This window comes from Leishmania mexicana, chromosome 29, assembly GCF_000234665.1.
Source record: "Leishmania mexicana MHOM/GT/2001/U1103 complete genome, chromosome 29".
Lineage (NCBI taxonomy): Eukaryota > Euglenozoa > Kinetoplastea > Trypanosomatida > Trypanosomatidae > Leishmania > Leishmania mexicana.
Window position 1 is genome coordinate 750,422 of NC_018333.1, and position 17,645 is coordinate 768,066.

The window sequence follows — 17,645 nt, forward strand, 5'->3', positions numbered from 1 at the left end:
CGCTTACCCACGAGACGGCCCCTCCCGCACATTGCACGCTTACGTCGTTTGCTCCTTGAGCTCCATCGCCTCTAAGGCACGTATCTCACGCTGAAGGCAGCGCTCAATATTCGTCGCAAGGCGAATCCTTGTCACCAGTGGCCACGTGCGGCTCTGCGCACGCGACGCCACGTAACTGATGTAGTCAGCGGACGGATTGTTGACCAAGTTCAGGTAGTCCGGCACCGCCTTCATGACGGAGTTGATCGGCTGGATGGTCAAGTCGCCGCTGTAGAACTGCGCAAACAGCATAAAGGGCATTTCAAAGCGGCCGAAACGTGGAAGCAGGTGGATGCTGAACAGAACGGTCAACAACCATCCGCACACGTCCACCCATGCGAACCACAGCCGTGGCAGCCACGAGCCGCTTGTTGCGGTGATGTGGTGCGACTTGGGGGGCCGCAGAAACGGAATCACGTACGGGTTCACCTGACTCACAATGAGGTAGTTGACGCCAAAGAGCTGAATCAGCAGCCGCCGTGGGATATCCTGAGCTATACTGCCGTCGCACCACAGCTCTCCTGGCAGGTACGGGGCAAATGTGCCACCGCCAAGGGCGGGCTTCTCGATCAGCTGCACGGCTGTGAAGAGTCCCGGCAAGGCGCAGCTGGCACTGACTGCACTCCAAATCACAACATCCGGAGCCGTCACATAGTTGAGCAGCACGTGCCGATCCGACGGCATGCCCTCCTGCTGGCTACGTGTCACGGACACATTCAGCACCTTTCCACTGAGCTGGTACGCCTCCAGAAACGTCATGTCTCCACATTGACCCCGCATGCACCCCATCAGTGACCGCACATCCATCAAAAAGCCCGTCTTGAAGAAGCGCTTCAGCTTGCCAGTAAGGTCACTGTCTTCGCCGAACGGGGACATGTGCATCGCCTCGGTCGAAAGGACGTGCGACTGCATGAAGGCGTGAAGCTCGTCTGGCGACTTGGTGCAGATCATCGCGGCGATGATGGAGCCGGCCGAGGAGCCGCAGAGAATGTCAGGCAACACACCCGCCTCGTGTAGGGCGCGGGCCACGCCGGCGTGGTAGGTGCCCATAGAGGAACCGCCGCTGAGCACCAGCGCCGTTCGACCATAGGAGTGCAGCACCTTTCGCAGCACCTTAAGACGATGCCCTACTGTGGCTACCGGGGGGTGGTGCGCAGAGGAGCGCTGCTGATGTGGATGGTATTGCGGCGGCGGTGTGGACGGCGATGCACAGCCGTCTAGGAAGCGGCACAGCGACGCACAGGAGCTGCGAAGTTGCCGAGACAGGGCCACCTCCGGCGAAGGAGATGCTGCGGCCATAGGGTTGGCTGAGAGCGGCGACGCCACCGACATGTGCGCCCCGAACGAGACCGAGGCAGTAGTGTTCCCTGCAGTCATGTCTTCGGTGCGCAAGAGAGGCGACAACGGCAGCGACACACTTGAAAAATCCCCTGCGGGCTTTGCGTCATTGCTCGTCTTCGGGTTCGCACCGTTAGACGCTACCGGCGCCGGGGCGAGCGCGCTGTCGTCCCCCACGAAAAAGAGGTTTTTCTCCCCCGCCAGCGTGGAGGCGCAAGTGGCCACCGTTCCCGTGCTCGTGTCCGTGAGTGGCATTGCTGCGGAAGCGGCGCTGCTGCCGAGACAGTGCAAGGACGCGGATATGCTGTGCTGCCGGCTGGGTGGTGCAGTGGCGGTTGCCCATGTCGCTTGAATAGGGGGCATTGTCTTCCGCAACTGCGCTTGCCAGACCTGCTGAATCTTGGCTGTCACGTCCACCGCCGGCAGCGCCGCAGATGGCCCCGAGTGCGTCGCCGACCACACTGGCGGAGGTGTACCGGAAAGCAGCGGTGGCCGCACCTCAGCGCCGGCGCTAGCTTCCAATCGCACCCAGCAGGGACGCAAATTTCGCAGCACGGGCGCGGCCGATGTTGGAGGCAAGGTGCGGTCCGCTGCAACTCCGTTGCTGTCGCTCACCGCAGATTCGCCATGCCACGCCCCGGCCGCGTAGGCCGTGATGAGGCACTCAATGCTGTCCGTGTAGTCCTCGAGGCAGTGCGGGGCGCTGTTGTAGTAGCGGTAAATCGATGCGTCCATGAGACCGTGCGCGTTGCGCTTCAGCAGCGAGCACAGGAACGTCTCCATGGCGTACAAGTTGTTCGTCCGGATGAGGTGCTGCGCCGCGGTGGCATCGACGAGAAGGCCAATTGCGTTGCAGCGATCCAGTGGAGGGGCGTCCTGCGCCCACTTCGCCACACCGCAGTAGTGGTCCAGACTCGCGGCGGCTTCGACAAAGGTTGTGTGGCTTTCAGTCGTATTCATGACGGACAAGAAGCGCCGCGTCGTGCGAAGGAACTGCACACGAGCCGGGTAGTCGTTCAGCCATCGGAGGAGAGCAAACAGACGGCCGAGTACGCCTTGCGCGAGGTCTAAGAGAACAGAAAGCGAGAGCACTTGCCGAATTACGTAACCAAGAACATAACCAAGCGCGGCGGCGGCTTCTTGCACACATGTGAAGGCCTTGCGCAGCGGGGCGGCTGGCGGAAGCAAAGGCTTTCGGTGTGCCCCTGTAGCGAGAGGAAAATGCCTCAACGACTTTCGCGTCGGCTTTGGCCGCCTGCGCTCTTGTGTCCGTGTGTCACCTCCTACGGCAGATGTCGCCGTACGCCGACGCGGCGCCGACGACGGGGCAGGCGCGTCACGTGGCATCGCTGCGTTCGCGAGCAGTGCTTGGACGTGCTGCTTACAGATGACAGTTTATGCGAGGAAATGGCGCCCGTGCACCCACGACTTCGTACGGCCGAAAGTAAGGACACGTCTCAACTGGAGAAAAGACGACAGATGATGACCTCAGTTGTGCTGCCGTGTCTCTGAAGATGCATCTAATAGAAATGGAGAGAGTGAGTGAGTGAGAGAGGAGCCGGTGAAGGCATTAATCACCGACGTGACGCAAGCGAAAACAAAGAGAACCTAGAACCGTTCGCAAGAAAAAGCACAAAGAGAAGGAGAAATGATGGAGAAGGTGCACGGGAAGCAGAAGCACGAGCAGAGCTGCAAAGGGCTTTGAAAGAATGATACGGATGCGTATCTGAAAAAAAAGGTGTGCAGGTGTGTGCTCAGGCGTCGGTCCGTTCACAGGAAATAATCCACACGCAGTCTTCGTTCCCGCGCAGGCGTAGAGAGGATGTTTTCACGAAAAGGTACAGAAAATGTTGATGGGACCACGGCGGAGAAGGATTACCTGACACGCAGACACGGGACAGGCAGAAGGAGAGAGAAGGAGGTGTTGCGCGCGTGTGTCGCAGCACTATAGGAACGTTTCTATACAGTGGGTGATGGCGGGCATTGAGAGACAGAGATAGGGCGGATGGTTCGAGAGGGTGACCAGGCGGTGGGGGCCGTGGACAGGAATGGGAGGGGGGAGGTGTTCGTCTCTCGTTTCCCTTCTGCGGCATCGCCTCCGAACCGACCTTGCACCTCTTCGCACATGACCGGTCAACCTTCGCCGTCCATCGCGTCTCCACCGTCGAATGGAAAGCGGCAGCACCGCTGCTCTTCGTTCGTTATCGCACCCTCTTTGGATGCGTCTTCCTTTTTTTTTACTTGGATAATGTTGTTGTTATTTTCCTGTTTGCAAGTATGCCATGTGCGCTTCCCGCCTCCATCTCTGCTTTCGGCAGCGTCTGCCGAGGTGAACGGGGGATGGCGTCCCTCACGGTATCCCCGATCGGAGCAGCAACAGGGAACAGCGCAAAAAGAAAACGAGAGAGAAACAACATCCACCGTGGCCTCACCGCCCACCAAACGCTGTGAAGCGCAAGGGTAGGCACATACCACACCCGCAGAGACTGCGGGCATTTTCATTGTCTCATCATGCGTCTACCGTGGCGTGTTGGAGGACGTGCACGTCTCCGCTGGCCAGCCCTGCCACCAAGAACGGGCGGAGGGGGTGCCAGGCAAGAGAAGTGACGTACGAGTCGAACCCACGCAACACGTCGAGAGCGACGCCACCGCAGCCGCCGCGAAGGTCGTACATGTAAACCGCGTTATCCTGGCTCGCTACTGCTACCACGCCGATTCCGGGAGCAACCTCCAGCGCGAGCGATGGAACGCCTGTGTTGGAGTGCTGCGTGAAGAGCTGCACCGGCTTCGCTATCCGCACATCCCAAAGTGCCGCCGTGTTGTCGAGCGACGCCGACATGAAGAGATGCGCGGCACCGCTGTCTACATCGGCTCCGGCGTAGCGGCTCGTGCGGCCTGTGGCGACACGGTAGATACCGCGTGTGTGCATTGTCCCCTCGCGCCAGAGCACCGTGTTCGCCGCCACATCCAGCACCTGCACCTCCTTTTCCGATGTGGCCAGGAAGACAAGGTTGCTGACGAAGTGGTTCACTGCTGTTGCTGAGGTTATGGAGTGACCAGTGCCGACGGAGAACCTGTACAGAGGGACTTGTGAGAGAACTTTATCAGGGTCGGAGTTGCTCGACGGCGCTGCTGTCGCCAGCGAAGAGCAGATGCCGCCAACATTACGGCGGAGCTCGAGTGCATCTGCCGCGCACGACAGTAACAGCTTGTCAAGGTAGAAGAACTGCGCGGACACGATCGGTTTCCCCGGCGCCGGACGCTCCACCTTGGCGCCGCTGCCACCCACGGTGCACTCTGCTACTGGTGTGTCCCGTGCCCCGGGTGACCAGAGCCGGAGGCAGCCCTCCGCACCGGCAGAGAGGATGAGAGGATGCTGGCGTGACAGGTTTGCATCGATTGCGGTGACAGCCGCAGCGTGACCAGCCAAGATGCGTCCAGCAACTCCGTCCGTCCCCCTTGCGCGCGCGATGGGGAAGTGCAGTTGCCTTAATCGACCGTCAGCACCGGCGGTGAGGAGAGCGTCGCCGGCGGCGGAAAACGCGGTCGCCACGACAGCACGCGTGTGAAGACCCCGCAAGGCGGAGCTCGGGGCCTCCATGCGTGTCAGCGTTGCACCTCTGGCCCCGAAGATGGAGGCAAAGTCGTACTGGAAGCGAAGCTCATTTATAGACGCCGCTGCCGAGGCTGACACCGCCCCGAATGCCTGTGCCTTGCGGTCGCGGGCCGCTGCTGCCTGTGCCTTTCGCTTGCGCTCCTGCTGCACAGACCACGGGGCGTCAGTGTAACCGCTCCCCTTCACCGGCTGCCGCCGCCGGGCATCCGACGACAGGAAGGGTCGCTCAGCAAGCCTTGCACTGGGCACGTTGTCTAACCATGCGGCTGGCAGTGGCGTACGTGCGTGCACAATGTCCTTACTGGTCACAGCCCCCTCCGTCGAGCGCACCTCCAGTGTGTGCTGCGTGTCGACGTCGCGCCGAGAGAAGTAGAGGACACCGTCAAACACGTTGGTGTATGCCCAACGGCCATTCGACCCACCTCGCATTGCGACTCCGCTGAGCCCAGACGTCCCTGCCGCAGTAGCAGCTCCTGCCCGCACAAGCAGCGTTGTCAGGAGCTGCGTGTAGGCGCTCTCCAACTGAAACGTGAATGTGCTGTAATAGACGACGCCGTGCGAGGTGCACACCGTGATAAGATGTGCTCCGACACAGACATCAAAGATGGTCACCGCCAGGGGCGCCGCAGTAGACGCCGCCGCATCTGGAATTCCGAGGCGATCCCGCGTTGCAACGTGCGACAGGCCACTGCGACGACGCGAACTGGTGACTGCCGCTTCGTCCGAGGAGCGAATGAGGACGGCAGTGATGGCGTCCCGCACATTCCAGGTGCGTAGTGCTTGCAGTTTCCGTCCGTTCAGGACTTGCACGGTGCCATTCGAGAGTCCTAGCACCACTAAGCTCTCCCCATAGACGCCGTTGTGGCTACAGGCGAGGGAGGTGACGCGAGCGGTGCGGCCACATATGTGTCCGTCCACCATCAGCTGCAGTTTCACCGCCATCGGTGACGCATTTGTTGGGCACGCGACGCGCCTGTGGGCGTCCTCGCTTGCATCCATCACCTCTTCTTCTCTACTGACGCATCGAACGAGTACGAGATGGTTCGCATCGTCTACAACGAGCAGCTGTCGAGCTCCAGTGAAGCAGGTGACAGAGCACCCTTGCGTTGACGCGCCGAAGTCGGTGCAGTCGAAGCTTTCCAGGTGCGGTCCAGTGCCGTCTTCATCGTAATCCGAGGCGTCACCGAAAATGTTACTCAACAGCAGGAGAGCCGAATCAGTGCACACGGCCGCTAGAGACGCATCACTGTTGAACACCACACCACGCACATCGCCAATCGTGCAAGCGACGCGCCTCCTCTCCTCCACCATGATGACGACCTCATCGCGACTCGCTTCGCCAAGTGCGTCGGCGTTGCCCATCCGCAAAAATGTCGGGCTCTGCGTGTGCTCAATGTGAAGGAGTGCAATGAAGGTCGACGACACCACTGCCATCAGCGACGCATCCGAAGAAACGACCATGCACTCCACGCGGCGGTCCAACTGCGACACGGCAACCGGGTCTGTCGGCTCCCCTTTGCCTGGACCTGCCCGCCAAGTGTACAGCACACCACTCGCAGACACCCACCACAAAGCGTCGTGCGTGATGCAGAGGCTGCTCGGTAGCACCCCATCCGGGTTCACGTCCGCTGACCACATCGCGTCCCACACTGCCGTTCAGACGTCGCAGAAGGGGAAAGGAACAACAAACAAGTCTGTGCGTGTGTGTGCCATCTTGAGCCCACGGTAAGGAAAGTTCCAACAAAGGAAAGCCGCCAAGACGCGGCTCGCGCCGGTGCTCCGGCGTAACCGCCACAGGCTACCTCCTTCAAAAAAAAGACCGAATAACGAAAGGCTTGTGTGCGGGTAGAGCTGACACTCGGCCGCCGCTGATGACATGACGACAAACGTATTTGCCTTTGTATGTGTGCACGCGTCTGATGCTCTGCCGTCGCGAGGTATGTGCGGTGGTCAGTGGAGATGCGACGGGCAGCAGGTAGCGCTTCGACCTGCCCTTGAGAGCCAGGGAGAGAACAGTGTATGAGAGAACAACCACAGCGAGAAATAGGCCAAGTCGTAGGAAGGGAGAGGGGGTCCCACGTGCACTGGTGTTATGGGGTGCACACTGTTGACGAGAACCAAGCCAGAGTCAACGTTGCTGGCGACATGCGCTACACGCGCCAAAGGCGCCCTCGGGAAGAGAGCATCGCCCGGCACCAACAGTTACCGCGCTGCTCCATTACCTGGTCATTGTATCGACTTGTGTGTGCTTAATCTTAGCAGACCGAGAAACAGAAAAAAGAGGATAGGCACATCCAAGTCCAATCACCGCGTGCGAGCGGGAGGGGGGGGGAGGCGGCGACACCACATTCCGTGTGCCGTCTGCCTTTCACGGTAAGGCGGACGGTCAACACCTCTACTGGTCCTGCTCCATCTCAGTTTCGAGGAGCTGCACGTGATGCAAGAAAAGCTCGTTCCGGGTTACCTGCTGCATATCTACGGCGGTAAGCCATGGCGTCACATCCATCTCTTGGTCGCCGGCAAGAGCATCACCGACGCTGCGGTGCGAGTCAGCTGTCCGATTGTCGCCTCCGCGTGCGAGAGGGACTGCTGTCCGGCTTGCCAGCTCCTTTTGAAGTACCACCTCCAACTCTGTTAGCTGTGCAAGTAGGCTCTCCGTCTCCTGCGCTGTGGGGGTGCCAACGCCTCCTGTACCATCTGAGCCATCCTCCGACGTTGAGTCTGAGTCACGTTCACTAGACGAGTTGTCGAGCACGTTGGGTGAAGCAGCTCTGCGTGTCGCTGAGGGGGGCCCCGCCCAGGATGCGCGCACATCGTCGCGCTGTGCCATGTTCGATGCTGCGTCCGTTTGCTCTCTAGCGGCGTCGCGGAGAGCTTGCCCAAGCCACTCAGTCGACGAGCCACGGTAGGAGGATGGAAACGGCGCGAAGAGTCTCCGCTCCAGCTGCTCCAATGCGGCAGCTCGGCAGCGCCGCAGGGGTTCGGCTGTGTCACCGCTCGCAGCCGGGAGCGCCGACGTCGTCGACGCGACGCCATCCTCTTCTCTGCCTGTGGCACGTGTATCGGCAGCGTCTTTAAGAGAGTACACCTCGGCAGCCTCGCGCTTGGCGTTTCGCATGCGCTCGTGAACCCATTTGCATAGTCCATCTTTACGCAGACTTTGCTCTTCATTCCACATAGGTAGGGCTACAAGGGGCGCAGCCGCAGAGCCTCTTCGTAGCGCGGCCGTCCAGCGCTCCACCGCCCAGGTCACCTTCATCCCCAGCACCACCTCCTCGCTGGGTGGGGGAGCTCTGCTCGACACAGCAACTGTGTCGATGCGATGGCCCATGTCGCATGCACGGCGTGTGACATCCGAATGCTGCTGCATGAACGCGAGCATTAGCTCGGACGGAAGCTCCGACTGACACAGCAGCTGCGTAAAAACGTAGCGGGAAACTGGCGCAAGCGGCGCTCGCACATACCCGCCTCCGGAAAGCAGCAGGTCGTACTCGCGAAACAGCTCAGTCAGACGCGATGTCTCGTCATGAGCGACACGACATTGCCGCTCCAGCAGGTCTGCCGACGATAGACCTGGCTTCACTGGCGGCACGAACGCAGTCGGACTAGCCGCTGGGGCAACTAGGCAGGTGGCTCGATCTGCGGAGCTTTGCGCCGCGTCGCAGCTGCCGCCCTCCACCGCGAAGAGTGGACAGTCGACGGTGTGGTAAAGAAGACAATCGTGCAACACAGCGGACGGCGCACCCCTGAGAAACAGCGCCATCGCGGGTGGCACCACCGCAGTCATTCGATGCAATGCGCGGGACTCTATTCGCCCCGCGACCTCCTTGCGAAGGTACGCCCTCACGCTCTGTGAGAGTTTCCTTTCCAGGATGGCGTGCGTTAACGCCTTCTCAACTGTTTGGCTCGGGTCACAGCAACTCTCAGGATGGCAGGGCAGCGGGAGGCACCTATTCTCCATCCGCGACAGCTCCAGCATCAGAAAGGGTTCAACAAGCCCGGTGGCAGCCTCAGAAGGGAGCACGGCCACAATACCCCCCCTCACCCACCAACTGCGACCCTGCAGCGCCCTGGCGTAGTCCCACACATTGTGGACGCCCCACCGCGTGAGAAAGTCGTCTTGCGTCGCGGCTGTCGCCTCAATCTCGTCCGCTAACAGCACCAACAGTGCTTCCTCCCGCGTGAGGTGTTTGAGTTGCCAAGAGGGCTCGTCGGTTTCACCCGCACCTGGGGTCGCCGAAAGCAGTGACGGTGTATGCGCAGGAGCCAACTCGCTACGGCAAACACGGCACACCTCCATGTGAGCCGCGATGGCATTTGGCCACGCAACGCACAGTTCCATGAGCAGCATCGCCACGAGGTCGACGTCCTCCTCGTTGCTTCCGACGTCAAGGAGCGCCGAGAAGAAGTAGAAGCGCGACGGCGCGGCGGCCGTTGCTCGTTGCGCTGCACCTGCATTTTCCAGGACGCTTATAGGAGCTCCGTCTACATGAGTTCGACGAAGTGCACGAAACAGCGCATCTCGTGTCCACAGATATCCGCCAGAGGTGGCGTGATAACACGAAGGACTGCGCGCGCGAACGCACTGCTGAAGGTGCCACACAGAGGGTGGGTACGTGACTACGCGGCCGTCACCGCTGCAAACCGCCACAAGGACGAAGACCCGCATTGCCGCGTGGAATAACGCGTCTTTCAGCCTGGATATGGAAACCGTTTGAGGGCATCGCCAGAAAGAGTCGATGCGGTTGAAACGAAACGAAAAAAAAAATAGCGTGCGCAAAAGTACAGTCGCCAACAGAGGGGTGGTGGTGGTGGTGGTGTGGTGTGTGGGGGGGGTAATGGCAACAAAGAGCGAAGCGCAGTGGAAGCGAGAGGGGGACGTGCAGTGGGCAGACTCCTCCTCAGTTAACGTGGACCAACGGGGTCCATCTCTCTCCATTGAGCGGTTCACACTCATCATGTCGCATTTCTCGAATGCATATGTTGTTCCACGCGTATGGGCGCGCAGAGGCGTCATGGCCGCGGGAGACGTTCGATGCTTTCGTTTTTTCCCCGTTTCCTATCTCTTGTGCTCCCCATGAGAGGACTCGTGTCAAACGACGTCCCTATCTTTCTTTTTTTGCGTTCTTTTTCTTTTCACTTCCCACTTCCGTGTTTCCCCGGAACAGCAACACGAGGACTTCGAAACGTGTCCTGAAGCATCCCCTGTCGCTCTCTCTCTCGCCAACGGCCGATCCGCGCGCTCGGAAAAGCTGATGTACGCAATCAGCATGGCATCTGCAAGTCCATGTACACGCTGCTGAGTGCGTGTGTGAGGGAAAGAGTCGGGGAAAGATTACGTCTGAAAGGATAACAACAGGTGAAGCAGCAGAAAACTTCAAAACGTTGTGCCGAAAGACACACGCGCAGCGTATGAAACTCATGGCGCTTCACAGATCCAGCTCACGAGGCTGTCCAGCTGGACGCGAGACACAAGTTCACTTTTTGTGTCTCACCCTGTCCATTATGCCACAGCTCATGGCTTGGGCACAACTCTCTACTACGTCTCTCTCACGCGACACATGCGCCTGGTCCAAAGCAGCGCTAGACACACGCAAAGCACAGCAATGCGGCGACGCAGGCACCAACGAGAACGGCCCCGGTGTCAAACTCCACCCAGCACACGCGCCTCAGGCCCCCACCCTGACGCAACACCCGGCACCCTTCTCTACTTCTCATTCCTTTCTTCTGTTTCAACTTACTTCGTCGCCTTCCCATGCACTGCCGTGGGCTGCACTCTCCATCTCCATGTGGCACCACAGCAAGGCATGTGATTCACGAGTATCGTCTGTCAGGACAGACTTTCACGACTAGAGCGACCGTGGACCGTACTCGCCTTTTCCGGGCTAATACAGTGCTCACAGTGAGGTGTTTTGTGCGTGTGTGTGTGTGGTGACGCACAACGACGACGGTGAGTTGGTGAGGTTAGCCCGGAGAGGGAGGAAGAGGGACGACTGCTTGAGCAGGCGTGATAAAATAAATTGCAGACAAAGGCAGCGACGCCCAGCGAGGCAGGAGAGGGGAAAAAAAAAACAACGCCGAAGAGGGCATCCCAAACGATGCGGAGAGCGACAGAGCGGGCGGTACATGGGAGTGAAGTGTGTACCACAACGCCTACCAGAGTCCTCACGAAGATCGCTCCAGTGTCGGCAAGTGAGAGAGCGACTGGTGTGTGTATGTGTGTGTATGCATGGAGGGGTTGGGTTCTGCTGACATCATCAACTACCTGCAAAAATGGCCGCTCACCACAAGGGGTACAGAACCTCCAGTGAACGAGCGTAAGCAGCAGAGACGGCACCTTCAGCACTGGCATCCCAAGGTCCAGCAAAACAAAATGAGAATCAAGGGGGGCACGAAAAAAAACTCTGCTTGCCCGTCCCTCTTCACACCTCTCTCCCCGTTTCCTGTACTGCTGCCAACAGCACTGACTGGTAGGAACACGCTAGACATCGCACAGCGCCTTCATCCATGCCACCAGCACATCAGCCGCATCGAAAAAGGCGCCCAGCTGTGATCTCGTAGTGGTGAACAATTTTATGAGGGAGCCGGACATGGCCTCCGTAGCTTCCTCCAGCTTCCCCACGCGATGCGCCATTAGCTGCCTTTCACTGCCGTTCTCGCGAAGATAAAACATCGCCACGTACGAATGGGCGAGAATATCACGCGCCGTGAATAGTGTGTCGGTGACGCGCGAAACTACCTCCGATGTGGCGCATGTGAGGTCCACTAAGGGCACGTCCTCCTGCTGCAAGGCTCCGCTTGCCACTCCCGGGCCCCGATTCTCATCGATCTGCCTCTGCGCCTTGATCAGTCGCTCTCGCATCGTCGGGTTGTGCACCATCGTTCGGAGCAGTTTCTCATCGCGCTCGGCGCTGTCGAGGTGAAGTGTGTACCGTTCGTAGTGGTACGTGAACCTCCTGGAGGCGTCCACGGCCTCTTCGGAGGCCGCAGCCCCATGGTGTTCCACATTGCGGCACGAGTAGTAGTCTCCGCTATGCTGCTTCCAGGGGCCTAGGCACATCCAGCAGAACTCATGCCCGCACTTGCACGTCATATGGTTGCAGCCACCGCTCTTTTCAATCGTCTTCTTACACCCCGGGCACTGCTTTGTGCGACTGAGAATGTAGGCGAGGTTTGCACCTTCTTTGGAGCAGTAGCTCTTCCACTGCCGTATGTTCTCGCACGTGGCTGGTCGATGCGGCTCATAGCTGCACCGCAAGCAGTACGACCTGTTGCACAGGAGACACCGAACCCCCTGTCCCTGCAGGGGTGGAACGGGGGCGTAAATCACGGCGGCGCAGCCTTGCGGGTTTGGGCACCAATGCAGCGTGGGGCAAGTTTCTACAAAACTTGTCAGGTATTTGCGCTGTATCTGCTTCAGAATGTTTTTGCTCACCTCATTTTGTGCTTCGTCGTCGCACTCGGAGAAGAGCTCGCACATGACGGATAGCCCAACGACTTGGCAGCAGCCTTGCTCCGGGCAGTGGGTGCCGATGAGGTTCTCGAGTATGCGGGACTTGATGTGGTCCCGCCAGCACTCAAGGCAGAAATAATGCTGGCACGTCGAGAGACACGCCACCTTCTGTGGATTATATTCCATGGCACAGATCCCACACACGATGGGACCGCCAGCGTCACCGAGGAGAAGCGTCGCTTCATGCAAGGACGCCTCCTCCGTGATTCCGAGGTCGCTTAGCACAGCAGTAGAATTTTCAAAGTAGCGTTCCACTGCGACGTCTCGCGACCAGCGATAACGGCACAGTAGTAGCGTCGCTGCACTCGGCGACAGACAGGTCAGGTTCACTACCTCTCGTACCACGGCGCCTTGCATCGCCAGCACCTCCGACATGTCCATTGTGTGCTCCTCGCACTGCTCATATTTCTGCTCTGCCGCTATGCTGGCAGACGGCACCACTGCCGCTGCTGGCTCCTGCTCCTCATAGGCATATTCATCCTCGTCCTCGCCGTAGTACTCAGTGCCGTACCCAGGATCATACATGGCTCTGTATCCCTTTTCCCATGTCGTAATGGCAATAGATATATTCGCGGCCGCGTCAGTGTCTGTGCTCTGCTGAGTGGTTGCGCTTGCTCCGCTCACCTACGCCGAAGCACCACAAGTCGTCGCGTTGGCGCTGCACACCGGCAACGGCGAAGAGCAGTTTACAGTGCGTGACGCCGTATGGCGGCGGCCACCTCGCGTTGGCAGTAAAGATCGCAATTCAACGTGTTTTCTTGAAGAGGCCCGGTCAAGGCAACTCACCCAAGAGCACAGGGCAAATACCGCAGCTTTGGTAGCGAAGGCCGGTCTTTGAACTTCAGTAGGCGATCTCGAACCAAAAAAAAGTCCGAAAAGCTGTGTGTGAGAGAGAGTCGTATGTCGTGATGTGTCAGTGGACACACAAGCACACATACACACATGTACGAAAAAATAATAATAACAGCGCGCACGTGACAAAACTGTGATACCTTTCCTCATCAGTCAGAAATTCAGCAAGACGAAATGCTAGCCACAATCACTCCGCCGCTGAGGGAGACGAGAGCGTATAAAGAGCAACCATGTGGAGACTAGTGCACATGGCTGCGGAGCACATAGAGTTCAAAGTAGGGGATGGGGGGAGAAGGCTTCATATGCAGCGCACCGACGCATATCTCGAGGAAGAGGAGGGCAAAAAAGACGATACATAACCGATCACGGGCAGTGGGTGCAGCACAGGCGAGTAAGCGGCAATGCGGTTGCTATCGCGGTACTCCGTGCCCTCCCTAGCCTCGTCTCCGTGTGCCGTTGGCGCGTTCTAGACACTGATCAACGAGGAAGAGCAGTGTCGCACAGACTCTCGAGGTTCAGCGGCAATCCGCCCATGTCGTGAAGGCCTTCACGACCCTCCCTCACTCGTCTTCCGGCTTGTCTTTCGCGTTTCCTCAATGCCACGTATATGTGTTATTTGTGTGTGTGTGTGGAGGGGGGAAGCATGCGTCGATACGATAGGCGGTTTGTCTCGTGTTTCCTTACTGTGTTTCTGACGGCTTCGGCGATTCTGGGAGAAATGAAATGTCCAGCTACACCGTATACGTGCACACTCCGGAAGAGACGTACGCATCTTCACACGCGTTGAGTACGCACCATACGCAGCCCGTGCATACGATCGCACACGTCGTGAAGGGGTGGATGGACGAGGATTTGGATCGAAGCGTTGCAATGATGGGGGAGGGGGAAGTGGAAAAAGGGGACAAACAAGATAGACGTCGTGAGCTCATGGAGAGCGTCACCACGCACTCACACGCATGCACACACACACACCGAAAAACGTATCATTAACAACAAACGGACGCAACACAAACCAAAAAAGGGAAAGCAATACGCGTATGTTCTTTCAGCAAAAAACAAATAGCAGCGAAAGGGCGCACATTGTGTGTGTGTGTGTCGCTTCATCTGAAGGCAGAGGGAGAGGGAGAGGGGGAGAGATAGTGTCACTTAACATCTTACACAACACTGTTATGTCTTTATCCGCCCAGAGGGCGCGCTGTTGCCAAAAGAAAAAGAAGCGGAAGCAGAAACGGAAAAGAAAAAATAATAAGCGGCACCGTTCCTGCCGTGATTGGAGAGGCACAAGCAGCTTCGCACAAGCGTCTCATCCAAACCCCCAACAGATAAGCCCAAAGAAAGGGACGCAGCTTTCGTGTTTCTTGTCTTCGCATGAGCCCATCCCACGTGTGTTTTCTCCAGTCCCATTTTACGACGTTTGTGAAAGGCAGGCGTGAGACAGGAGGAAAGGTGAAGAACTAATGGGCGGGGAGGGAAAAGCAGCAGCCAAAAGAAAAAAACACTTGGATCCGCTTTAGCGCTCTGGAAACCAACGTCGCTGACCGAGATGAGTTGTGTCTCTTCAGAGCATCCCACAGATGCTCGCCTGCGCGCCACAACCGCTGAAAACAGTGCTGACGAACAAACACACGACGCACTTTCTGCCATACCCTCTAACCACCGCACATGGCTTTTTTAGGAGACATGTTTGTAGAGGATTCACACCTAGATATGCCTACTAACGTTGCGTGAGAGAGGCGTGCCAGAGAAACAAAACATAAGGGAGTCTGTGAACGACGTCAGTTGATGATAAACGTCAAGTAAAAAAAAAACATCACTACAACCGCGTCTCCCCTACACTTAGCGATTGGAGAGGAGAAAGGGTTACTTATTTCGCAGAGTAGCCGTTTTATATCATATGGCATGAGGCTCAACGCCACTCTACCCCGCGACCCGGCCACGCGACCCATGCGCCTGGTCCAAAGCAGCGCTAGACACGCGCAAAGCACAGCAATGCGGCGACGCAGGCACCAACGAGAACGGCCCCGGCTTCAAACTCCACCCAGCACACGCGCCTCAGACCCTCCCCTCCCACGCACACACACACACACACGAGTAGGCCAGTGGGAGGGGGCCGGGTAACAGATTGCGTTCGAGTCACACTGACACTCTGCCCATCATGTGGATGGCACAAGTGTGTGCACGGTCGCCGCTCGCTCCGGCAAAGCACCATCCATCACCTGGCCGCCGACATCCGCAGCAATACATCGCTCCGGCATCCCTACGTCGTCGGCACTTGGACCCTGTGTCAAAGCCAGACGTGGCTTGGGATCAGCAGGGGATATAGGGTCGGGAGGGGGGGGGGAGGCTGCCTGACTTCTCCTCCGCAGAGACCGGGTACGGGGTCCTGACGATACGACGCACGGAGCCGTCTCTCGTCTTCGGGGAGGCGAGAGAAGCATGAACAGAACAGTGCCAATCACGTCCGCAGTCTTTTCCGCACGGAGGCGAAGGGGTGACATACAGATTCCACAAGAGGGCACACGAGGCAGCTACACTAACACCTTCGTGCTGCGCATCGGTGAAGTGAAACAACGTCAAAGAACGGCAAGCCAAGATGCTAGCGAAGAAGCGTAGAGGAGGGTGATTGCAGCAGCGGCACCGGTAGGGGTAAGAGCAGGACCCAGAGGCGGGGGGGGGTGAGTGGAAAAAGAGGATAACCGATAAAGAGACACCATGTGTGATGTGTGTTGAAGAGCGTTTAAAAATACAAGAAGACATGAGGAGCTTTGAGCAAAAGATACGGCCGCCAACGCCACATTCCACACGCACGTACGGGGGGACCGAAGGCAACGACGCCAATGTCTAAGCTGATAATCATAATAAGAGAGAGAGAGAGAGAGCAATAGAGATGTCGACTTGGTGCAGTATACGCGCACGACAGAGAAAGAGAAGTGAACACACACGAGCACTTAAATGGAAACCAAAAAAAGAAAACATTGACACAACGACCACACGCACACACACAAATCGCACAAGACAATGAGCCGTAGAATGAACGAAGCATAATGCCCACGTTGGTATACCGCGAAGAGAACAGGGTATGACGCCTGGACATACATCCAGAACACAGACACACACAAGGCGTTTTCTCCTTTTATCCACGTGTTCAATATCATCACGAGTAAGGCAGCAACCACACGCATACGCCGGCCACAGCTGTCCACCTACCCTTGTAGGAGTGCGATGGAATCCTGGTCGTCTGGGACGAGCTGGCCTGCCGCTGCATTGGGTCATGCGTCTGGCGGGATCTGCTTGACCATTCTCATCCCTTCTGTCGCATACGTGCTGCACGATCGGCGCCACAAGGAGACCCGGGTGGGCTGCATGCCTTGGGTCCCTAAGCGGACCGAGTCCAGGGTCGTGCTCCAGCGCGGAGGCCATGGCGTCTGCTGTGCGACTGACGGGAAGTGGCCTCGGCACATGCAGGGCGAGATCAAAGAGGAAGTTGATCAGTCTCAGGCCATGGTCCTCTGCACACCCTGCCTGTATGCCATGCCTCGCTCTCAGTTACCTCAAGCCGCGGCATCCCATAACATGGTGTGCTGACTCTCCATGCGTCCGGCATCTGCGGCTCATCAGCCGATCCCGGTCGGATGTAGGAGATGTCGCGTGCTTTGGGCACCCGCAGTGCGGCGTTCATTTGTGTACAACTCCTCGTGCCTTCTTCGTCGATCAATCTTGCTCTTCTGGCCTCTGGATGCCCTGCTTCGGTGTGGCAAACGATGCCAGCTGTGCGTGGCAGCGCGTCTGCATAATGCGTCCATGTCTGTGTCCCGGATGCCTGCTTCACGGCGGCGTTGTTGTCCGATGAGGAAGGCCTTGCTCTTTTCATCCTCCATATCCGTCGATCTCACAGGGCACCCTACCACCTGAAGGACTTGCCCACATGTCCCTCGACATCTAGCGCGCTGATATGAGTCTATGGCGGCTGGGGCATTCCACCCTCTCTTGAATCGGCACACCTCTGACACGAGCAGGTGTGTCAGACGGAGGAGGCCCGTCGATAGGCATGCGCCTGCGCACAAAAAACTCATAGCTTGTAGTTGTATGTGCGTGGGGGGGGTGAGACAGCGGACAGAGGCCGACACCCGACAGGGGGCTGGGGAAGCCCATGCAGCGTAAGGGAGATGTGCGTAGGAAGGTCACCGCGCGCACGGTCATGGCGTGAAATGAGATGCGCTGCGAGCGTCGGGCAACCCGCGAATGCCGCGGAGCACACCGGGCACATCGCCTCGTGAGACGTTTCCA

At 58.3% G+C, this 17,645-nt stretch overlaps 4 protein-coding genes across 4 annotated transcripts; all 4 read right to left on the bottom strand.

The window, feature by feature from the left end:
• Positions 1 to 39: 39 nt before the first annotated feature.
• LMXM_29_2140 (conserved hypothetical protein) lies at positions 40 to 2,337 on the bottom strand (the record flags this gene model as incomplete). The annotated part of the gene is made up of 1 exon (XM_003877309.1): positions 40 to 2,337. One exon carries the CDS (start codon positions 2,335 to 2,337, stop codon positions 40 to 42), a length of 2,298 nt encoding a protein of 765 aa, XP_003877358.1.
• Positions 2,338 to 3,886: 1,549 nt separating this feature from the next.
• Positions 3,887 to 6,454, bottom strand: LMXM_29_2150 (conserved hypothetical protein; the record flags this gene model as incomplete). Its single annotated transcript, XM_003877310.1, has 1 exon — positions 3,887 to 6,454. One exon carries the CDS (start codon positions 6,452 to 6,454, stop codon positions 3,887 to 3,889), a length of 2,568 nt encoding a protein of 855 aa, XP_003877359.1.
• Positions 6,455 to 7,388: 934 nt separating this feature from the next.
• On the bottom strand, positions 7,389 to 9,335 carry LMXM_29_2160 (conserved hypothetical protein; the record flags this gene model as incomplete). Its single annotated transcript, XM_003877311.1, has 1 exon — positions 7,389 to 9,335. One exon carries the CDS (start codon positions 9,333 to 9,335, stop codon positions 7,389 to 7,391), a length of 1,947 nt encoding a protein of 648 aa, XP_003877360.1.
• Positions 9,336 to 11,474: 2,139 nt separating this feature from the next.
• On the bottom strand, positions 11,475 to 13,031 carry LMXM_29_2170 (conserved hypothetical protein; the record flags this gene model as incomplete). Its single annotated transcript, XM_003877312.1, has 1 exon — positions 11,475 to 13,031. The coding sequence occupies one exon, from the start codon at positions 13,029 to 13,031 to the stop codon at positions 11,475 to 11,477; it is 1,557 nt and encodes a 518-aa protein (XP_003877361.1).
• Positions 13,032 to 17,645: the final 4,614 nt, after the last annotated feature.